Source organism: Phodopus roborovskii, unplaced genomic scaffold (genome assembly GCF_943737965.1).
Source record: "Phodopus roborovskii unplaced genomic scaffold, PHOROB, whole genome shotgun sequence".
NCBI lineage: Eukaryota > Metazoa > Chordata > Mammalia > Rodentia > Cricetidae > Phodopus > Phodopus roborovskii.
Window position 1 is genome coordinate 25,206,629 of NW_026125295.1, and position 25,234 is coordinate 25,231,862.

General features: G+C 35.4%; 1 protein-coding gene across 3 annotated transcripts in view; it reads right to left on the reverse strand.

Moving 5' to 3' along the window:
• Window positions 1-25,234, reverse strand: part of Atr (ATR serine/threonine kinase) — a 90,972-nt gene that overhangs the window by 26,842 nt on the left and 38,896 nt on the right. For all 3 annotated transcript variants that reach the window (XM_051206944.1, XM_051206953.1, XM_051206961.1), the window contains exons 22-34: window positions 24,581-24,787; window positions 23,172-23,285; window positions 19,563-19,678; window positions 18,425-18,545; window positions 17,138-17,275; window positions 15,730-15,922; window positions 13,374-13,552; window positions 10,187-10,351; window positions 9,057-9,148; window positions 4,228-4,319; window positions 3,824-4,001; window positions 2,833-3,012; window positions 1,720-1,879 (exon numbers count right to left, since the gene is read on the reverse strand). In XM_051206944.1, the coding sequence (XP_051062901.1) occupies window positions 1,720-1,879; window positions 2,833-3,012; window positions 3,824-4,001; window positions 4,228-4,319; window positions 9,057-9,148; window positions 10,187-10,351; window positions 13,374-13,552; window positions 15,730-15,922; window positions 17,138-17,275; window positions 18,425-18,545; window positions 19,563-19,678; window positions 23,172-23,285; window positions 24,581-24,787 (1,935 nt within the window). The remainder of the gene's footprint in view (window positions 1-1,719; window positions 1,880-2,832; window positions 3,013-3,823; window positions 4,002-4,227; window positions 4,320-9,056; window positions 9,149-10,186; window positions 10,352-13,373; window positions 13,553-15,729; window positions 15,923-17,137; window positions 17,276-18,424; window positions 18,546-19,562; window positions 19,679-23,171; window positions 23,286-24,580; window positions 24,788-25,234) is intronic.

The following is a 25,234-nucleotide window of genomic DNA, read 5'->3' on the forward strand; positions in this document are numbered from 1 at the left end:
CCACCACACTAGGGTACTTTTAAATTATGATCTATGAACAAGCATTGGTAGTGACCCATAGTTCCCAGTTTACATAATGATAAACGTAAACAACTGATACTTAACAGTATGCACAGTCCCCTTTCTCTACAAGAGGTATGTTCCAAGACCTCCAGTGGATGCCTCAAATTATGAATAGCAAAAACCCTACAGGTACTAGATTTTTCCCAAACACATATCCCACCATAAAGTTGAATTTATGAATAAGGTAAGAGATGACAATCATCAATAATAAAACAATTAAATAATATACTGCAGTGAAAGTTATTTAAAATTCATGAATTATTTCTAGGACTTTCTATGTAATATTTTCAGCCATAGATTGGCCTCAGGTTACGAAAGCAGAACAAACAAGCTGAAGGTAAGAAGGGAGCTACTTTAACACTGTTAAGGTTCAATGTCTCTTAGGTTTGACATATTAAATGAACTTCTGTCTTAAAGGCATTTTCAACTTACAATATGTTCACTGGGATATAACCCCAGCAGCCTCATTTTAGGAAAAACCTATATAAAGCATTTGTGAGACAGGGACAAATGAAGCTGAAGGAACAGGAACACACTCAATCAGAAATGGCCTTGTGTACTTCCCAGGGTTCAGACAATCTAAAGAAAATGTATAGAGACTACTTTGAAGTATTGAATCTTTTGAAGAAGCAGTATGCTTAAACGTGCATTTTGCAAAGGTTACAGACTACAGTAATATAAACAGAGAAACTGTGAGATCCATAAAAAGGTTGTAGATATTGTTAGAGGCTGAAAATGAATTAAAATAGTATGAAAAAGAGAGATGATTCAAGAAACATTTCTAAAGTTAAAGAGCAAAGATTTAGTCAAAAGTTGAATGTGGACAGAGCCCAGATTTGTTTTAGAAAAAGGGATGGAAGTAAGGCTTATTCAGAAAAATAAGCAACATAAGTAGGTATTGCATTTCAAGTATATTATCGAGTTTAGGAAATATTAACACTAGCTCATAAAATGACCTGGGGTCATCTAACATAGGCTCAATTACCATTTTCCCCATTGCTCTAGCAAATGTCTCCTCTGTCCTCTCTTAGTCACCACCAAGTTTCTACAGTCACATATTGCATCACCTATAGCTACAAAATGTCAATCGCAAAACATGCTACGTCTATCATTAATTATAAATGAGGGGCTATTATTCAAATATGGGGCATAAAATTAGTTAAGTAGTCCACACACTTAAAAAGTTCCTATTTTTATTGCTGGAATCTGGGGGGCTGCTGGGAGTGTCTGTTCTGAAGCTAAGTCCTTCCTGACAGGGGATGACAGAAGTACATCTTGATAATAACACTTGCAAGTCCACACAGAAGTATTTCCCAATGCCATTAAGTAAGAAAGTGTTACAGTCATTTATGAGGTACATACTGAGGACCTACCACATTCACAGAAAGTACAATAGGGTAAGAATTGGTACTTTCCTCAGAAATATATGTAGGACAGATGAAAACTGAGAGAACTTTACCATACGGTTTAAAATAGGAAGGTATTTGAGGACTACAGAATAGAAGCAATCTTCCTACCTAGACTACAGTAGATAATGAAGAAAAGGACAGAAAAAAGGAAGTTCTGAATTTGGACTCAGGGTTTTCCCAGCTGGATGTTGGTGGAAGTATGTAATTCCAACAGAACATTTTCTGATGAGGTTCCATTGGCCAGTACCTTGGACCACAGCCATTTTGCCCTTTCCACATACAGTTCGGCAAGCCGCGATTCCCCTGCATTAAGGAGAGCATTGTAGGCTGTCTGATGGTGCCCAGCCTTTCTAGCTACTCTGGCACTCTGCAGCCAGCATTCTCCGACCATTTCGTTGTAATCTGGCCTAAGAAAAAAATGTAGCAAAAATATGAGAAAAAGAACATTTGTGAGCAACTCTTGTCAACACAGAATCTTCTCAGTATACTATTTCAATGCTTACTTTGTAAGCAACGACAAGCAAATACTAGTCTGAATTGTTTTTTATACTGTTTCATTTCTATCTTATAAGTCTATAAGTCTATCTACAGTTTATTCTTTTTTGTTGTTGATTTTTTTTTTTGTATTTGAGACTCAAATCCAAAGTCTAATACTTGATAGGCACATACTCTACTACTTAATTATATACCAACTTAAGACTTTATTCTAGACTTGTATTGGTATTTACTTTCCAAGATACATTAGTTACATTTAAAAAATTAAAAGATAAACACACAGACACACACACACACACACACACACACACACACACACACACACACATATATATATAGGCATTTTTTTTTTAAAAAAAGTCTTTATGAAGGTTCACTGACATCTAAGAAGACCCCCTCCTGTACTGGCTGCCTGAATACTAAGATTATAGGCATGCAACATCATGCTTGGCTATAAAATTGAGTCTTTAACATTTTGTTTAAACATTTTAAAATTTCAGTTTATCTTAAAATTTATTTACTTTTATGTGTATAAGTGTTCTGCCTATGTACTACATGTGTGCCTGGTGCCTACAGAGGCAAGAAGAGGGATTGGATCCCCTAGAACTGGTGTTACAGATGGTTGTGAGCTACCAAGTGGATGCCTAGAACCTAATCTTGTTCTTCTGCAAGAGCAGCAAGTGCTTTTACCCACTGAGCCAGCCCTTGGTAAAACTGATTACTATGGCATAGGTTTGTTTCAACTATGAATTCATAAGAACTGAAAATAGGAAATGTAGATATTGAAAGAAAAATACAACTCAAGAAAGTATGAGCATGATACTAAATTCAAGACAACTGACTTTTTAAAAGTAGTATGAACCACCTTTTGTTGAGGCTTAATAAAGCTCTCCGGAGGGCCAGGATAGGTTCCTTGGCTCTATAGGAATTCTGGGTCATTTCTAGCCGAGCTGCCCAATTTAGAGAGTCTTCATTACAAGTGTCAGCTGGAGATTTGTGAAAAAGTGGTTTGATGCTATGCTCCAACTCACACAACATGTGTAATCTGAAAACACAGAGCATTGTTAAATTATTACCACATTTAGTCTTACTAATCTCACATAATAAGTATGCACTTTAGATCAGCTATGAAAATCCAAATTTTTAACATATTTTCTTGTTATATAAACAGCAACATTTATGTGATTTAAAATTAAGTGTAAACACCAATTTATTCTCATTAAAACATTTAGTGCCTTGATGTCACCCCAGAATTCATGTGAATTAAAATGAAGGATATATAAAAACTAAATTCAAATGAATGAAAATCAAACTTTACTGTCTTCATGAAAATAAAATAAGAATTCATTATGAATACAAACTATTTATAGAATACTGATACTAATAGAAGAGGGTGTGATGTAGTAAATAGTGTAAAAATAAACCTTTAACATAATAGTTGATTTTTTCCCTAGGTGGTAGAAGTCATAATATAGTCCTACTATCTCTTGCATTGTTATAGTAATCAGTGTCTGTGACTCAGTGTTGAAGGCACTAAAATATAGCTTAGTAGCTCTAGACTGAAATTAAATTCAGTGATCCAATATCTAGTTTCCCTAAGATATTAGACGACCATACAAAATATATCAAATTCTAACAACAACAAACCCGTATGTAGTTTTCACACTTAGAATACTTCAATGATAGCATTTATTTATTTTTACCATTTTTTTCACCTGAGAATATTTAAAAACAAATGTAAGAGCCAATTTGTGTTGTTAAACAACATACCAAAAATATTATCAGAATTATTTATGCATAAAAAGTTGTAGCAGGTGACATAATTGAGAACTATAAGAGTGGTATCCCCCAAATACCTCACAATAAATTCATATCCTCGTTGGTAGGAACCTCTTTCAAAGCTTGCAGCTGAAAGAGGTACAATTTGTTCTGCTCTCACTAGTTTCAATGTGTCATAGAAAGCTGCAGTGTCTCTTTTTTTAGCTGATAACAGTAGCTGTCCCAGTCTGACACTCCATGTTGTAGATTTCCCATCTGAAATACAAGTCAAGATACACTGTGATGAGTGGGTCCAAGAGCCAGCTTTGCTGCATTTTATAAGATGGACAGCAGAAATACTAAACAGATGGTTTCGTTTTACTTCCAACAGCTAAACAGGCAATCACAAAATGTGTCAGATTCATTGTGAATGTTGCTAAACTGTCTAAATTGGAATATTTATAGCAATTAAAGCTGCTAATATTTTAGGAAGTAACTTTACCTCCTGCCAAATAGTTTTCCACCAAATCCCACTGTGACAGTTTCCAAGCTGCTTCTACTCTGTATGTGTTTAATTCATCTGTCCATTCAGACCTATTAAGAGAAATGCATATTAACTACATTTTAATCTATTTACATTTAAAATAGAATTTATATTTTATAGATTTACATATTTTACTTACTGATCAATTGTATTTATATTTTATTTCATAGTTTGATACAAAATAATTACCCCAAACAACCAAGAAAATCTTAAGTCACTTGTTGCTGAAAAACATTTCCACTAATTTTTATTGAGCCAAGCATGATGGTATACAACTTTAATCTCAGGGAAGCAGGGTCAAGTGTATCTCTGTGGGTTCGAGACCAGTCAGGGATACATAGTGCAACTCTATCTCAAAATACCAAAAAAACTAACAAACAACCCCCCAAAAAGTATTTATTTTGTATGTATATGGATATATATGTGTGTCACAGAATACCCATGGAGGTTTAAAAAAAAAAAAACTCCTTGGTGGCTGTCCTCTCCTTCTACCTTGTGAGTCATTTAGACTGAACCCAGTTGAGTCAGATTTGGCAGCAGGTGCCTTTACCTCAGTGAGCATTTTGCTGACCCTCCACTAATTATTTCTGATAGGTATGTTTTAAAATGACATTTTGTGAAAAAATGAATTATGGCATGTATTAGGAGAGTTTCCCCCATTTCCCCCATAAAGACATGGTTCTTAATCAAATTATCTGAGTGTTTAACTTAAGATCATAGAAGAAATAGTAATTCAACACAGACTTAAAACTCTTAAAAATATCTGGAATTTTTGGTGTGGGTCATGGACAGTTGGGTCCTACATAGGATACCCAATGAAATGAATTAAGAAAGCTACTTACAACATGTGTTTTCTTATTCTACTTTCAGTTATTTAGAAATTTTTGATTTGCAAAAAATCAGTAATAATTCTGTCTTTTAAAAGGTGGCTTTATTACATTAGCAAAGCTGGCCCCTAACTCCTGGGGTTATTATGCCATCCTTTTGTCTCAACCTCTTGAGGAACTGTAACACATATGTGCCACTGTCCCTGTTTCTTTAGTTGTCAATTTGACATACCTGAGAACAGAGAATCTCAACTGAGGAATTACTCCTTTCAGACAGGCTTGTGGCCATGTTAAGGAGCATTTCCTTGACTGATAGTTGGTGTAGGGATGGTCCAGCCCACTACAGGTGGTACCATCCCTGGGCAGGTGGGCCTGGTCAGCATAAGAAAGGGAGCTGAATGTGAGACTGGGAGTAAAGCTAGTAAGCAATGTTCCACTACCTGCCTTAAGTTCATGCCTTGGCTTTCTATGGTGATGGACTAGAAATAAAAACCCTCTCCTCCTCAAATTGGTTTTGGTCAGTGTCAGTGTCTTACCACAGTAATTGAGAAGTAAACTAAACTAGAATAGCTACCCATACCCAATTAATGGGCTATATAATTCTGAGGATTCTACTTAGGTGACACTAGGAATGAATGATGATATTTTGTGTTATGACTGCATAAGAGCACCTACTCGTTTAATTTTTTTATATTACATAATTTGAATATTGCTTATAAGTTAGATTCTTTATAAATCTATGTAAAGAATCTTGATTGTAGCCAATACTCAAATTATATAATTAAGAAAATAAGCTGGGCAGAGATGGCATACACTTTTAATCCCAGCACTTGGGAGGCAGAGGCAGGTAGATCTCTTAGACCTCTGTGAGTTCAAGGTCAGCTTGGCCTACATAGGACAGCTATGACTGTTACACGTAGATACCCTGTCTCAAAAAACCAAAACCAAAAATTAATTTAAAAAAAAAGATTCCTTATCTAATAATATCACATAAAGGTACATATATACCCATATTAAACAACAACAACAAAAATGAACAAAGTAACAGCAGCTGGCCCAGGACCATTACCCTTATTGGTCTTTTCTGCTGCAAAAGAAGAATATATGACAAATAACCTAATAATTTTTAGTTTTAAAGGTCTACAAATAGGGCTAGGATTTAGCTCGACTGATAGAGTGCTTGCCTACAAGCACAAGATCCTAGGTTCACAGCCATAATCCCAAAACTTGGGAAGTGAAGGCATGAGGCACAAAGTTCAGGTCACCTGTAGCTACACAGTGAACTTGAGACGAGATGGGTCTACATGAGACCTGCTGAAAACGCTCAGTCCCCAAAGTCTAAAAATAGCAGTATACCAACCATACTTCAATTTCTAAATATTAATATTACCAAAGCCAATGTAGAACAAAGTTAGGAGCAAGGTAATAAGCATTTAAAACGTAAAAGTTTAACTAAAGACAATTTTAAAAGCTTGGAATCAGATGCTAAAGTATTAAAATTTCAGAATAAAAATATTATTAAAGTATCAGAGATGTATCATCCCAAGCTTAATACTAAAAGTACCAAATGATGAGGATGAAGTATGAGAATTTATTAATTTAAGTAAATAAATTAAAAGGAATTATGTGTAGGTTAAGCACAGAAAAAGAACTGTTTAAATGCAAACACAGATCCTCTCCAATGAAAACATGTGACCTTGCTGACCATTTTTGTTTTATTGTGATACAGTATGATACTGAGATATAGTATGATACTGAGATATATTAAGTCCTGGGCAGAAAACAAGAGGAGTCTAACTGTACACTGAATGTTTTTAAGAACTTGACACATCAGTTTATACCATGACAAAGTGCCCTGTCAAATTCCAGTAATCTCTTATTCATGAGGTGTCTCAATTTGCAGAAACACAACTACAGTGTCTAGCAATCTCCCCACATCTGCACAACTTCCCCCATGGCTTCATGAGTTCCACAGTGGTAACTATCAAACTAAAGTGAGCGTATTTGTCTAGGACAAAATAGAATGGAGGACTTTGTTCTGTTTCCTTTGTTTTGTTTTGTTTTCCTGCTCAGACCCTCTAATGGAACATCTCAGCAAAGGTTCTTTGTTTTTTCTGCTCAACCCCCCAAGGGAACATCTCAGCAAAGGTTCTTCTTGTCTGCACCAGGGAAAGAAGATCTTCACCTAATTGTATTCAGGAGGGAGTAGTCCAGGGGAGTGGCTGCCTCAGCCAGGGTGGGAAAGGACAGCTCACAACTGAACTGGCAGGGGACTTTAATAGGGCTTCTTAGGAGCAGTTTTCCCAAGAAAATTTTCTGCTCAGGGATTGGTTAGTTTAGTTGGTCAGGGGCAGAGCTGGCTCTAGTTTCAGGGCCACACTATGTTTTTTTCACTGCCCCCCCCCCTTTTTTTTGCTCTATTTTCAGGGCTAAGGTGTAGTTCCTTCACTGGCTCTGGCTCTAGGGCCAAAGTGTGTTTCTTTGGCTCTGGTTTTCATAGTCAGGGTGTTTTTCTTTGGTTCTGAGTTCAGGGCTATAAAGTGTTTCTTTCACTGACTCAGGTTTTAGATCCAGGGTGTATTTCTGTCACTGGCTCTGCATTCAGGGTCAGGGTGTTAGATTTTGTGCTCAGGAATTGATTGGTTTTGTGTTTCAGTTGGTCAGGCAGAGCTGGCACTAGTGTCAGGTCCGAACTGATTTTTCTTTGGACGTTTTTAGCTTTGAGACTCTAGTTTAGGGTTCAGGGCATATTTGTTTCACTGGCTCTGGTTCCAGGGCCAAAGTGTGCTTCTTTGGCTCTGGTTTCAGAATTAGGGTGGGTTTATTTAGCTGGCCGTTTCCCCCTACACTTATCAATCACAGATTTTAACTTAAACTGAAGATTGAATTCTTCTAAGTGTCTAACTACAAACACTATCTGTATTCTCTGATTAAGTGAAATCCATTCCTTGTGGATCAAATCGGCCTACCAAGAATAGCAGGGGCGTAGGATGTATGACAAAATGGGGATTTTTGGATCTCAGGGAAAGTAGCTTCAAGAGCAGAGATAACTTCCTCAGTTAATATTTCAACTGGAAGAAATGTTTGACTGAAAGAAGTGTTTAACCTTCCTTCATTTTCGCCATGAGCAACCTTTTTCTTGTTGTTCGGAGATGTACAATTTACTACAATAAATCCATTTTTCTTTAAGAAGATTGCTTTCATAATTATGGATATTTAAATAAAATCTATTAGTGGTATTTCAAAAAAATCACTCAAAAGTTTCCTCCTGTTCCTCTACTTACAGCATAGAAAACAGCTGGTGTTAATACTACAGTCAGAATTGTATGAGTTTTGAAGTTGGGGATCTATATGAGTCATACCAGTGACAGGTGAACTCAGTGAAGTTCCTGCCTTAAAGAACAATCTAATTTAGCTGGGTGTGATGGCACACACCTTTGACCCCAGCACTTAGGAGGTAGAGGCAGGTGGATATCTGAGTTTGAGACTAGCTGGTCTACATAGTGAATTCCAGGACAGCCAGGGTTACAGAGAAATTATGTCTTGAAAAAAAATAAAACAAAAAGAACAATCTTAACTCAAGAATAACTCTAAACTCAATGGATAAAAAATAAGCTATTGACTGGGAGACTAAAATATTAAAAAGTAAGAAAAGGGCTAGTAAGAATGCTCAGTGGAGAGGCATTTGCTGTGTTAGCCTGACACCTCAGTTTGATTCCAGAACCAACATAAGAGTAGAAGGAGAGAAGTGATTCCACAACATTGTCCTCTGACCTCCACATATGCATGTCTCTCCCATCAAACCCTGCCCCTACAATAATAATTTTGGGGCTCTCTCCAACATTGTAAAAGCATATAAAATATTTCATTACTTGAGTGAACCTAAATCCATGCAATTGACAAATCAAAAAGTCCCTATCCAGAATAATGAAAGAAAACTATTCATTGATAAAATATTACCTGTTAGCATGTACTCCATTCACCTGAGTGATTACAGTAGACAGCTGACCAAGACCTAACATGGACTTGACTACACCATGATAATGAATAATCTAGAAAAAAAATTATGACAGCAATTTCATTACAAATATAGCTGAAAGAATAAAAACAGCTTAATTTCCTCATTTCTGTTTGTGTGTACCATTCCTAGTTTGGCAAAACATGTGGCTTGGCTATGTAGCAGCACCTACTACCAATGTCCTAATACACTGAAAGTTACAGGAAAAAAAATAAAGAAAATCTAAAAATAATTTCAGACTGAATTTATTTTTCTGTATTTGTTGATCAAATAAAGAATGTAAAAGTGCTCAGTATCTTGACATCTTGCTTCAAGATTATGTGTCATAAGTCAACAGATACAATGTTATTAATATAGATTTGGTTGATGGGCTCTAGAACCACCAAGGAGAGACAACAAACCTTCAGAGGCACATGCTCAGCTCATATTCTTCACCTTATTCCATTCAAGAACCCCTCTAAGAATAGTCCTACCCATAGTCAAGATAAGTCTATCCATCAGCTAAAGCAATCAAGCAATCCCCCATAGGCATACCTAAAGTCTCATATCCCAGAAGATCCTAGATTCTGTCAAGACTATAATTAATACCAAACATCACAACAAGATAGTTTGAGGCCTGACTGAGCTGCTACATGACACAAAACATCATGAAGCAATAAGTTACACTTTGAGATCAGCTCCTCATGCCCTGTAGCTCTCTAAGTCTGACAGACTTGTTAGCTAGGGAGGCCCAAGAATCTGCCTGTCTTAGCCTCCCCAATGCTAATATAACAAGTGCATGCCACCACACCTTACGTTTTTATGTGCATTCTGGGTATTTAACTCAGGTCTTCATTTATGACAATCACTTTGCTGACTGAGCTATTTCCACAGCCTTAATTTGAGTTACTTCTAAAGTCATAAGAACTTGGAATTGAAAAGAACTTCTGAAACTATAAAGCACAAGTCTCTAACTTTACTGATCTGGAAATTAGTGTTAAACATTTCCCTGCTACATTGTGGCATTGACAAAGGCAATTTTGAAACCAAAGTTGCTACCATTCCTATAGCAGCTTTTAAATGATCATCTTACCTGGTCTGGTTCTAGCTGAATAGCCCTGTCATAACAGGCAGTGGCATCCCTCAGCAAGCCAATACTTTCATGTTCAAGGATCTGTTCCTTAAGGGATGGTTCTGCTTTTCGAATTGCACTTACTCCAGCCACTCCATCTGGCTCATGCATAGCAGCATACAATTTCTTTGTTCCATTAAAAAACAAAATGAAGGGAAAAATAACAAAAAATAAAGCCAAAATCATTACATAAACAGCATAGGAGAAGATTTTACTGGAAAAAAGAATTTTGTCTTACTTATTTATTGTTATTTGTATGTATTTATAAGCAGAATTAGAGTAAAATTACAAACAATTTCCAGGCATCCTGTTACCTTGACATTTTTATTCTACTTAAATACACATTCATCATTAGTAACTATTATTGATCCTGAGGACTTCAAAGAACCTCATGTCCTGAATATATTTTTTAGTCCAAATGAAAATAGTTTCTGTAGAATATAATTTATAAATGTTTTATTATATTCCAAAGATATTTAAATTTTAAATAAACATTTTATCATAATGATACTGAGAAAACTTCAACAAATCCAAGTAATTCAAAATTTTGGCATAGCTAGATATGGTGGTACACACCTGAATCCCAGCATTTGTAAAGCAGAGGTAGGAACATAAGGAATAATAGACTATATATTGAATTCAAGATCAGTCTGGGCCATATGAGACCCTGTCAAAAGCAAAAAAGCAAACAAACAAAAACCCCACAAAAAAAAAAAAAAAAAAAAAAAAAAAACTAAAAAAGAAAATACCTACAAATGGCTACCAAACCAGACAAAACACCCTGGCCTAAAGAGGATATTCAGGTTTAAAGATAAAAATCTGGGAAACAGCACAAGACATTCTTCAAAGGCAGAGAAAATAATCCTAGAAATAAACAGAAAAAAAGGAAGCTAAAGACAGATGCTGGAGTTGCTACATGTGTGTACACAGAGTGGCACTGGTGCTTCTGAAATGGATTGCAAGGACAGGGCATCTCCTCTGAGGTAAAGAAGGGCAGTTGTCATCCAATGACAACTGCACATGCTGTGTGCTGTGGGTGTTTCCAGGATGTCATACTAATGGATGTGAAGAACTACCTTACTATAATTATCATATATATTTCCAAGATGACAGGTGTTGAACTTTTGGCTTTTATCTCAATGAAATTGCTACCCACCTACTGTTTGAGCAGAAAAATTGAACAGTTTATAAATGAAAGACACTTTGCTTATTATGTTAAGAATGATCTGTGAGAGGTAAATATGAAACCAGGCTGAAATGGCAGGATATGTGAATAAGTTTGAAATAGAACTAAGAAAAAGTAGAGTCAAGAATAAGCCCACATCTAAGCTGTAACATCTGGAAAGATGTTTGATCTTGACACTGTCAACACCCAATTGTGAAAGAACAATAGATGCCACAAATGTATAACTCACTACTATAGAATTCAGATAACTGAGCAAACATGCCCACTGGGAAGTGCTAGAGGTCTTGCCGCTCTGTCCTTGCAGCTGTTTATTTGTATTTGAAGTGTAGAAAAGATTGATAAATGCCTCTAACTACTTTTAAGATATTTGATCTGGGTTTAGGGTTTATTATGTGGGAAGGGGAAAATTAGGAATAAAACAGACCTAATACACAAATGCCAGCAACCTACTTTGAAACATTACAAAAAGCAAAAGCAAACTGAAGGTGGAAGCATGGATGGATGGATAGACATGACAAAGCAATACAAAAAAATGTTAATTGTGGAATTCGGATGTTGAATATGTGTGTGCTAACTGTACAATTGTGAAAATATATCTTGCTTGAATTATCTTTGTAATAAAAACTTATAAAAGCAAAATGAAATTAAAAATACACTACATGAAGGAAAAAGCACTTAATTTTTCAGTTCTGTTGCTTCAAGAACTGTAGGGCAAATAAGACAGATACAGAGGACAGATATACATGATCACTACTTTAGGTTCTTCATATAAGTATAGAGGAGAAATGGTGCTTGTCAGGGGCTGGAGATACAGAGACTGGGGAATTATTTACACAAAGTTACAACATTATACAAGATGAGTAAGCCATACTGACTGTAGTTAATAGCATAGTACTGTATGTTTAGAGTTCAATAAACATTCTTATTTTAAATGCTTTTAACACATAATCAATCAGAGTATGGGGGAAATTTTTGGAAGTAACGATGTTCCTAGTATTAATTATGATGACTGTATGGGTGTATTATCTACAAACATCTAACTGTTGCACATTTAAAACTCTTTGTGCACCAACTATGACTCAATGAAGTAGTTTTTGGGGGAGGAGGAGGTTGCACTGGCAAGAGAAACAAGAGAAAACAGAATCCAGGGGGAAGAAAATATCCTGTAGCCATGAAGAAAAGCAAATGCCATCCAGATTAAAAGAGAAAACAACAACAAAACACTGTTGTATGAAGCCCATGATAGCCTTGATGAACTTGAACTCCTGATCCTCTTGCCTCTATCTCCCAAGTGTTGGGCTTAACACTGTGTACCATCAAATCTGTTAAAATCAAAAGTCTTGCTGAGAATAGAAAGGTCCATCAAAGCATACTGTGAGTTTAAGAACACAAGGACTGAACTTGGTAACATGGAGGCCACTAATCTTTTTAGCAAGAATAGCATGGAGACAAATGGGTATGCTGTCTTAGTCCCACGTGCTTCCTTCCTCACATAGCAAATTCACATAGCAAATTATCTCCTAAACCTTTGTTTCACCAGCATTCTCACATCTCCTTATTCACTTACCCCAAACTGAGGTCACTCGATGACATAGGATCTTCCCTTTATCATTTCCAAACGTCATTCTAAAACTGACATATTACTGGCGCTCTTTCCTAACTCCAAGGAACTATCTCTAATAACTATGATTACATTAGGCATCATCGACATGAAGTTATTCCTGGATCCCTCATTCCCCTACTCTTAAGGACAATGCAATACCCTTCTTCAGGAGAAATGCATCAACACGCTTAGATAGTATACCAAATTTGTTTCAATATCTTTGCACTATCAGCAACAATCTAAAGTATTACAAGTATTTAGTACCTAGCATAGTGTGTGAATGAGTAAAATCAACAATGTCACTGTAAATGACTGCCAATGTTACTTTTATTATTAAATCAACTATATTAATTTCAAACCTGTAGAAATCCAAGGTGCTTTTGAATATTTTGCTTCTTTTCTGTAATAAATGATTCAAAGTGCATTACGGCTCGTGTGTATGCTTTGGAGCGAAAGGAAGCTACAGCCAGAGTATCCTGAGGTATGAGGTCTAGAAAACGAGTTACACTCTGGTAGTCTTCAAAATTCACATTTGATACTGGATAAAAAGAAAATTGAGTAGTTAAAAACGGATAAGATAAAAATTTAGACGATGAATTATTAACTTTAATTTTTTCCTTAAATAATATAAATGCATTAAGGACTAATATTTTGGCTTTAATGAAGAACAAGATGACTACTCAGAGGATCTTGTTCTAGTTCTACCATCATCATTAAGTTAACTGTGGACATTACTCAACTCACTGAACCCATTTCTCCCCTCTTAAAGGGAAATATTGATATTTGCTTTGCCTTCTTTACAAGTTTATTTCAAGGAGTAAATGCAAAACTGTGATTGAATGTTAAAAAAAACAAAACCAAAGTAAAAGAAATAAAATTATTTATTACTCATGACTACAAAGTACTGATAAGATACAATTATTCAGTAAAGAAAGTTCAGAATTATGTAAAAAGACATTTTATTTTAAAACTTATAAGCTTTTTTTCCCTTCTTCAAGTACTGAGGGTTAAGTCCTGGCTTTGGTTCATGCTAGGCAAAAAATAACTCAGAGCTATTTGCATTTCTTTCCTACAAGTGTTAGTCTTAAAAAACAGAATATTAATTGCAATGTTAATGAAAATAATAGCCAAGTTAGCACTTGCTTTTAACAGTTAAGATTTTCACAAACAGAACTGGGAACAAACACTTAATTGCTAATTAATCATACTCCATAGAAAACATTCCTGTAAACAGATAATGATCTGCAAATACAGAAAAATTTGTAAAACAATAACCTACTGTCCTTAACAGGAATATGGATAAAAGAGGAGTGGCTTACAAAACTGACAATTTTGTAAGTGAAAATCTGTTTAGTAATTATCACATTGTTAATTTTTAAAATTAACTCCAAAACCTAGCAAAAAAATGTGATAGCTATGAGAATGGCTGAGGAATAACAGTAGCAACAGGATTGTCACCATTTATGAACTGCAAGAGCAATAACAAAGTGGTGTAAAACCATGAAAAGTATTCATTACTGTGTGATCAATATAATTCTTGTCACCAAATGATTTTATCATGGGGCCAATTGGTAGGGTAACTCTGATGAGATTCATTTAACTCTAAATGATTGCTTAATCTTGTTAGTGAAAGCTGTAATACTACAAAAACAAAATTACAGACTAGTAGCTCTAACACTGTGTAGCACAACAGTCTGCCCAGGATGTTTGTAGAGTCTGCTGGGTAACAGACACTACTTGAATACAGGAAAATAAACCAAATGAAATAAAAATCTTCTTAAACATTTAAAACTTGAAAATGTGAAAATAATGACGCACACAAATACAATACACTGAAGCACAGGAAACAAATGAATTAACACTAAGGAGTAGCAAAATCACAGTATCACTCTATCATCTACTTCACAGGTCATAATGTAGACTCATATATATCATCTCATCAAATCCTCACAAAATCTCCTAAGGAAGAAACCCCATTTATATAAAGAAAAATTAGGTATGTATTTTGTTCATGGGTTTAAGAGTAAGAACTTGAAAGAACAGCTTCTTGGTTTTTTTTATATTTTTGCAGTTCTAGATGCAAAAATTTTCGTTCTCCAACATACTACATAAGCATCCTATCTCTGAGCTACATACTAACCCTAAAGTGAGGTCATATACAGTAATTGCTATTTCTCAGTAAAAAGTATATATTATTACAATTTAGAAATGCATATGGAAGCTGGGTGGTGGTGGTGCACTCAGGAGGCAGAGGGAGGTGGATCTCTGTGAATTTGAGGCTAGCCTGATCTACAGTTCCACAACAGGCTCCAAAGCTACATAGAGGAAACCCTGTCTTGCAACACTTAAAAAAAAAAAAATCACTAGAGGTGTGTCTCAGTAGTAGCATGCTTGCCCTCTATGTATAAGCCCTTGGGTTCTATCTCCAGTAGAGCATAAACAAACAAATGCTTAAAATCAGACTTTTAAAAATCAATGCTTAGCTAGCATGATAAAGCACGCCATTAATCCTAGCACTGAGGCAGAAGCAAGCAGACTTCTGAGTTTGAGACGAGCCTGGACCATATACTGAGATTTAGGCCACCTGGGGCTACATATTGAGTCATCATCTTAAACAAACAAACCACTAATCTTAAATTGCAGAATTAACACAAGGACAAATTAATTAGTGGCTATTACAAGAAAATATTCACATACTGAGTTGACCTTACTTACCTCCTTTTAGTTTGTTTTGCGGAAGTTTCTCAGCATTTAATGCCTGAAATTTGTGCCTTGCCCATTGGGTGAGATGGTCAAGCATAGAGAACACGGTTTGTGTACTCAATTGGCACAGATCAGATGCACTGTCTTGGGTACTGATGGCATGCTGATCATCATGCTTTAGCACTGCCATAATTTCTGCATAAACCTAAATAATTTACAGTTAATAATGAATCTATATAGTAACATTTTATTAATATCTGATATATAAGACTAAACATCCAGTAGTAATAAAAAGAAACAGTATATTAGTATTGATCTTTCTTATTTATAGCTAAATCAATGAGAAAGAAAAACTGATTAAGAGTGACTAAACAGAATCTTGGAAAGATTGCTTGGTGGTTAAGAGCATTTGCTGTCCTTGCAGAGGACCTGGGTTCAATTCCCAGCATCCACATGTTGACCCACAACCATCTATAACTCCAGTTTTAGGGGATCAAATACCCTACTCTGGCCTCTGTGGAAACCAGGCATACATATGGTGCACAGGTATACATGCAGATAAACCACCATACACAAAAAAAGACTGACTAAAATGAGCTAGAGTGATAGTTCAGTGGTTAAAAGTGCTTGCTGCTCACTCAGAGGAAGGGCGTTCAGAAGACACACATGGCAGCTCACATTGCTTACAACTTCAGCTCCAGGGATTTAGACACACTTTTCTGGTCTCCCTGGGCACCTGCAAATATATATGAAGCCCACACATGAACAAAAAATCTTGCTGGGAGGTGGTGGGGCACACCTCTAATATCAGCACTTGGGAGGCAAGGCAGGCAGATCTCTGTGAGTTCAAGGTCTACAAAGTGAGTTCCAGGATAGCAAGGACTATAACACAAAGAAACCCTGTCTCGAAAAAGAAAAAAAAAAAAAAAAGAATCTTAAGAAGATTTCAGAATAAATAGCTAAATATACTGATAATGATATTTGTTTTTTGTAGTAAATATATTTTTTAAAAGTTAGTAAGACAAGATTTTGTTTTTTGTTTTTGAGATGGATCTCATGTAATACAAGTTGTACAAGTTGTACTGGCTATGCAGCTGAGGATGACCTTTAACTCCTGATGCTCTTGCTATTCTACCTCTCAAATGCTGGAATTTATTATTTGTATATGTGAGTGAGAGACTGTGTGGGTACAGTGTTTCACAGTGTGCATGTGACAGTCAGGGCACAACTTTTAGGGCTCGGTTCTCTTTCCACTGTGGAATCAGACATTGAACTCAGATCATCACTCTCGTCTAGCAAGCATTTTATCCACTGAGCCATCTTGCTGGCACCTACTCTGTAGCTTCTAATACTAAGAGAAATTAAGTTTCATGTGTTCAGAACTTATGTCACACATCTGAACCAATAGAATAACTCTCACCTCTTGCTGGTCTTCTTGATTACAACCCAACAAGACGTACACTAGAATATGTGGAAGAAGATAGATGGTGACCTTGAAATCATGCTTCATCATTATGCTACAGCATGTAAAGATTTTACTGGCAAGATCATGCCGAACCTGTAAATTCAAATGGTTCAAGAAAGATTAGTAGTTTTATATATTTTATTCTACTGACTGAATGTTAAAATGTAGCATATGAGATAACACATGACTGATTAGTAGTCTCCATGCAGTGAAGGATGTATGTTAAAGCAAGGAAAACTTCAGATCATCTCTCTAACTGATCCCAAATGCCAGAACTCCTAAGACCCCCTATAGGCAATGTAGAGCTAGCTGCTAGCTTACATTAGTATACACAGTCTCACCTATTCTACAGCTCTTTTTCAATGTGTTACATTTTATTATACATTATCTTTCCTAATTATATCATATTTAGCTATTATTAAATTTAGTGGCTAATGCCTTAAATGAAGGAACAAAAAAAAAAAAAAACAAAACCAAACCGCTGAATCAGCACATTAAGTATATGGTTGATACTTTAAGCAGTGTGTAAGATAAAAATAAAAGAAACAGAAAACTTAGTTGGGCATAAAGAGTTCAAAACATGTGTAGTTTAAATCAACACAATTTTCAGATTTCAACTAAAAGTCAGATGTAATATCTAATCCTCAACCTATAATTACTGAACTGTTAAAAGATGTTTTAAAGGTTTTTTTTAACTTGAATACTAAATTTTGACTAAAAAAAAAACTAAACAAAATATTTGGAGTTAGAAATAGTTACTTTAATAATAGTCAACATTTCACACATATTTTTATGTTCTTAAAAAAGCGAAAGAAAATGTTTTAAAATTGCCATTTACTACTTAAGATATTTAAAAATACTAATTAACTATAGAAATATAAATTTAAAGCAAGAGCTGTATTTAAACATACCTTAAGCATTTTATTAGAATGCACAGTATAATTTTGTTAGGCCCATACAAATTTCAAATTAGGGAAATTTTACAATATACCTTTAGTTTTCTAAGAAATTTCATTAAAAATACCTTTATTTTGGATAAAAGTATAGATGATATATGTTTTTTCAAAAATATCACTAAATGCTAATATATCTTATTTAAATAAAATATGTAAACATAAAAATATTATCTTTTAGTTTTGTCAGCCTGAATATTCTCTTGTATGTGCTACGCATTCAGGTATATGTTCTGTATCCCTCCAGAATTTCTGATCAGGTAATAAATTCTAAACTAGGTTGTCTTACCTTTGTTATAAGATAACCTGCCCAAGATGATGACCATTCTGCAAAGTTATTACCTAATTTACTTAAGTAAATTGGCTTCTTTACTCCAGACCAATCTGTTGACTTCTGGGAACTCTTATATCTGTAATTTTGAAGATTTTGAAGATTTGTTTACAAATATACATTTAGAAATACTGTAAAGAAAGCATAAGAAGTTACATGCAACTCTTCACTGAGAACTGTACTCTATTATATTTGCTAAATTCTGGTGAAAGACAGTATTTTTCTATCTTAAGAATGGAGTAGAGGGGTCTGAGTATATCTTTCCCTCAGAGCCTTCCAACCTCCAGTCAAGTTCAAGCTGCTCAGTTACATTATTCTCCATTGCTCTTCATTCTGCGCATTCACCAAACTCACTGATTACCACATTAGTTGACAATTTCAGTGCACTGCTGCATGCTTTCTTCCTCAAGTTTTATAACCACAACTGACTTCAATGTGTGGCTAGACCACTTAATTGAATGTTAAGCCTCTAAAGAATTTTCTCACTCAAATTATAAGGGCTCCTCAAATTATCTGTATCATGTCTAACTGCCACTTTTGGCCAATGATCTCATCTTCTATACCCCTGACTTCACAAAGGAAAAAAATAAACCTCCACTATTTTTCAAAATCTGATCTGTAAATCAAGCTAGTGTCTCTAGCTTTCCATAATAAAATGAGAGAAATTCTCCCATTCTCTCCCATTAGTTCAACATAATTTTCTTCTTTGTCCTTGGAATTACATTTTGTTAACCATGTTCAAACAGCTCTCACCTCACAACTAACCATATAGCTGTAGGATTTTCTGAAAGGATTCTTTTAGAATCATCATGTAAGTTCAGGAATTGATAAATATAATAGTTGCTCTATACTCAAGGCCTCCAGCAAGCAAGATACATTTTACTATATTCTCTGTCTTAAAAAAAAAAAAAAAAAAAAAAAGGCTAGGATGAACCTATCCAGAGGGAATGCATGTAGGGGATCTGACTCTGCCACCTCACCTGAGGCAAGCGGCCACAGGTCTGGCTTTTGCCATGGGTTTAGGGATTGGAACACCAATCCTCATGCTTACACAGCAGGTGCTTTACTGAGACCCCCAGCCTCTAAAAATACTTACCTAGTATTAAGATGAGGTTCTAATATTTCCCGGACATGCTCAGGAAATCTCTTCCACAGTTGTTGACCTGGGCCATTACTCTGTATCTCTCTACAGTCATAAATAGAAAGTAATTCCTACAAATACATTTTACAATAATAAGTCCACAGTGAAACATGTAAATGAAACTTTTAAGATTCTGAACTTTCTTAGGGCATTTATTTCAATGGTGTCACAAAACTATGATAATACGTAATTATGAAGCCAGTTCTGTGGTGATATGGTATTTATGCTATAACAAAGCTTGCCTGAAGATCAGAGTTCAGGCAGTGATGGCACACACCTTTAATCCCAGCACTCAGGAGAGAGGTAGATGGATCTCTGTTAGTTCAAGGCCACCCTGGGATACACAAAATTGATCTAGTCTAAAAAAGAAAGAGAGCTACCACAAAGGTGATACTAGCACTTGGGATCACACGCCTTTAATCCCAGCACTAGGGAAGTGGAGGCAGAAGTGATACGGCTCTGCAGAGAATAGAATATAAAGTGGGAGGAGACAGGAGCTCAATGCAGTCAGAGCAGTCATCAATCTGAGGTGGCAGTCTGAAGCAGTCTGAGGACAGGATTACCCCTTTGGTCTGAGCATTGGTAGAGGTAAGAACTCTCTAGTTGCTGGCTGCTCTGCTTCTCTGATCCATCAACTTTCACCTGATAGCTGACTCAGAGTTTTTATTATTAAGACCAATTAGAATTCATGCTACACAGTTCAAATAAAATAGCCTCTAAAACATAAAATTAAGAACTATTTTGAGACAAAAAGAACTTCCTATATTACAGTTTTTAGAATGTTTCTTCAGGTGCTAAGGACTACTAAATAAGCACTCTGCAACTGAGATACACACCCAGGCCCTGACCCTGAGAATCTGATTTCTTTGGAGTTTATAATGAAAGTAGCTAGAAATCCAAAACAGTGCATAAATTTAAGATACCTTAACTTCTAGATATAAAATACTGAGCTTAAGCCTGTGTGATAATGACACATGCCTTTAATCCCAGCACTCCAGAGGCCAGCCTGATCTACATAGAGTTCTAAGATAGTCTGGGCTACACAGAGAAATCCTGTCTCAGGAAAATAAACAACTGAGCTTAAAAATCTCCCAAACAAGATGCAAATGTTAAAGACCAGTTCATACCTAGGTATGGTAGAACACACCTATAATCCCAGCATTAGGGACAGTGAGACACAAGGATCCCTATAAATTACAGGCCATGGCCTTGAGACAATGGACTACAAAGTGAATTTCAGGTCAGGCTGGTCTACATCATAAGGTACTGTCTTGAAACAAACAAACAAAACAAACAATTAAAAAAGACCAATCCGCCATTTTATTATTCAACTCCAGAGACTACATGATTCTGTTTGTTCCCATAAAGAACAAAACAAAACAAATGTAGCTGAGCATTATGGTACATACTGCATACTTAGCATTAACAACCCACATTAAAAAAATAAAACAAAACACTTCATCAGTATCACTGTCTCCTTTCTGATGACTGATGACCTGTTGCCAAATCCATAATGAAAACATTCAAATGTATATTTATAACCTAGACATTTCAGTGTGATTTCAGATCTAAATGTCTAACAAAACAACTAACATCTTCCCCTCCAAAATATTCTTATAAAAGGCAGGGCTATCAAGTCCGTGAATTTATAAAAATAAAATCTGTCAATGTAAACTATATACTTGGTCTAAGACTGGTTTTAATACCAGTTATTTATACAACTAATATATTAGCGTATGTATAAAATACATGTTCCACGAATCTTTTTTATTTATTTTTGAGAAGATCTCACTATGTATCTTTGGCTGGACAGGAACTCTCCAGATAGATCAAGCTAGTCTTGTACTTACAGAGATCTGCCTGCCTCTACCTCCTGGATACTGGGATTAAAAACATTTATTTAAAAATTTATTATTTGTGAGCTATTCAGAGACAAGGCCTCACTATGTAAACCAGGCTGATCTGCAATTAGGCTAGTCTCAGATTTTTGGTGATTCTCCTGCTTCTGTCTCTCAGGTGCTCATTTACTAGTGTGCACCAACATTCCTGGCTCCTAAATCATGAGTCACACTTTATAAAGGCAGTAGAACAACCTAGATGTTTCAAGCAAATTCTTAAATACACTGTAGTACATTTATATTGAGTATTACCCAAAGAATGAACTAGATATATGTTATATACACAGAAGATTATCCAAGATAGGCCATTAAACACAAGAAAATAAAATTGATCATAAATAATATTTCACATATTTCATAAAAGACATTTATACACAGAAGATTATCCAAGATAGGCCATTAAACACAAGAAAATAAAATTGATCATAAATAATATTTCACATATTTCATAAAAGACATTTTTTATTTGTACAGATATTAAAATTTTTAAGTAATTATAGTATGTTAAATACTTTTAAAAAGTAGTATGTACTGTAGCACGATAAATAAAAGATCCAGAGACAGATACTGGGGTTCAAGCTTCAAGCTGAAGATCAGAAAAGTAAAAGCTACTGACCCCTAGCTCTTACCTCTAGCTCAGGCTGGAAAGTGATCCTGGCTCCACCAAACCTCAGATTATAATTCCAGATTGCTATGCTCTCTACTCATTGTGGCTGGAGAATCCTGAATCTGAATGCCTTCCTACCCTCAGTGTGGTTGGAGAATGAATGCCAGCTCTGAGATCCTGATATTAAATACCTCTCATGAGTCCTGGGACTAAAGATGTGTGTCTGGCTTCCATGGCTTACTAGTATGGGCTGCTTTGCTATTTTAATCTCCACTGACTTTAATAAATCATAAACAATATATCACCACAATGTACTTCTTAAAAATTATTTTTTAATGTTTGCAACAATGTAACAGATTTCATTAAGGCATTTTCTTCTTTAAAAAAAAATTTTTTTCTCTAGGTTGGGTCTCAGCTAGAAGGCCACCAGGATGTATTCCTGGCACACAAAAGGACTTTGGGGGCACATCCCCCATGGAAGGATATTCAAGGCTTATTAACCTAGAGACAGGACAGAAGTCCTAGTCCCTACTCCAAATGACTTGAAAGATGTAAATGACCCCTCCTGGAGGGCATCACCCTACATGTGGAGTGGGAGGGTAGATGGGAGGGAAGGGTGGTTGGGGGGGGGAATGAGAGGATGGAAGAGAAGAGGAAGGGAGGGAGAGGGAACTGGGATCGATATGTAAAATAAAAGTAAAAATAAAAATTTTTATTTTTAGTAACATTTTTAATAAAGAAGGTCCTGGTAACACATGGTAAATTTTGTTCCCTCTTAAAATGGTACAATAATGGTTAGTGTAACGAGAAGTCACTATCTCTGGCATCTTTGTGAATCTATAACAGATTCACTAAGGCATTTTCATATGTATACGTCATTATGTTTTGTTCTTATTCATTCAAGAAAATATATTTCTATGTTCTCTAAAATATTTATTATGAGTCTGCATCACTTAGATGGTAAAGGTAATGGTTAAGGATTTTACAAATGTATAGCTTTCTTACTAGTATTCAATACTGTAAAGTCAGTTAATGGCCATTACATACGAGCATGCTTACCTGAATAGCATAAGCAGCTGAATCCTGTGCTCGGCTATTATCTGCATACGCAAGGTAAGCTCTTGTTAATTCCATCAACAATCCGTAGGCAAAGCTTAAATCTTCTACTCCAGACTTAATAAAGGCAAAAACAAACAAACAAACAAACAACAAAAAAAAACCCTCAATAATTGATACATAAATTTTCTTCAGGTGTTAGTTACTGTGTTACTTAAATGGAAAAGAAGAGTGAAGCTCAAAGCTGTTATCATGGCTAAAATATAATCTATAGTTAAAAGGCAAATACTGCATCTTCTTAGGATGTTATGAAACTTACCAAAATCATTCAACTTTGAATAGTTAGGTCAGTTTGCAATGTTTGTGTTTTACAGGCAGAAAACAAACTATAGGGCCACCAAGATGGCTCAGTGGGCAAAGGTGCTTGTGTACAACTGGTGACCTCAAAGATCAATCCTCAGAACCCATCTACAGGTAAAAGTAAACTAGTTATTCTGACCACTACCTGTGAGCAATAGCATGTGTTCATACACACACATCCACCCACCTCTCTCTCTCTCTCTCTCTGTCTCTCTCTCTCTCTCTCTCTCTCTCACACACACACACACACACACACACTCACACACACACACAATTTACAGAATGTAGTTACTCCAATATAATTTCAACATTCTTTCTACTCATATTCACCAAGTACAATAACATATCTGAATTTTCATTTTCATTGGTGATATATCTCAGTGAGAAAACACTTGCCTAGTAGCAAGGCCCTTAAGTCCAAGCTCTAGTACTGAAAAAACAACAACAAAAACACACAGATACATATAAGCAAACAAACAAAAACCAGCAAAAAGTAAAAACGGATTGTTATACACAGATTTCCTTAAATACACATTACTAAAATACCCTAAAAAACTAGTTTTCTATGGAAGCACTAGCAATTATGTTTAAATGTTAATCTTTAGATAACTTATTAGCCCTTAATTATTTTCATAATTTAATTAGTAAGCTTTGTTTCCAAGAACAGAACACATTAGATTAACAGACTCAAACTATTGGCTAAAGAGCTCCATGATAGTATTTAAAAACTACTTAAGATTTCTGACTGCATAAGTAGAATATATAAACCTCAGTTAAAGCTCAAGAGAGACTGCTCAACAGTTAAGAGCTCTGGATGCTTTTGCTAAGGACATGGGTTCAGTTTCCAGCATCTACATGGGAACTCCCAACTGTCTGCAATTTTAGTTTCAGGGGATCCAACACCCTCTTCTAGAGTTTGTGGTCACTAGGCATGCATGTGGTGCAAAGACATACATTCAGGGATAAACCTCATACACAAGATAAAAAATTCAAATGAACCAAAACAAAAATAACTTAGAGAAATATTAACATTCAAAATTACTATTACTTACCACAAATGTAAAATCTTTTCCTTGAGTTTCTGTTGTTGAGAAATCTAATCGTCCTGGATCTATTGCCCCCAATTCTCCTAAACATTCCCCACACAGTAAGCGAGCTTGAGAGTTTGCATCTTGGCAGCCTTTCAAAATTACTGTCACCAGTTGTGAGATAACAGGCTCCACGGTTTCACTATCAGTTGCGTATTTTATCAGTTTTTCCTAAAGTAAAAGTAGAAAGTTTATGTTTTTCTAAACTACAGCTTAAAAATATGAATACAGCCAAAATTAAATTCCTGTATCTTCAATCTAGACAATTAAGTTTTTGATGACTTTATATAAAATAGCTCACAAGATGTTTTGCAGCAGTAATATGTGCTCTTAACTGTTAAGCCATCTCATACAAGAATTAACCTTTTAGATAATATCATTTTCGTGCTTATTTTCTATTCAGCTTATATACCTAGTTTACCAGTATATAATGATTCACATATATTTTTACTTCTAGCTATTGCTCATGTAACAATTACTGAGTTTACTCATTAGAGGGTATAACATTCATAGAGATTCTCTTGACCAAGTATTATTTAATCTTGGATTTACAGTTAAATGTATAAATAGCAGTTACAAGTCTTTACAAACTCTCCTCTGTCGTCTAGACTAAATGAA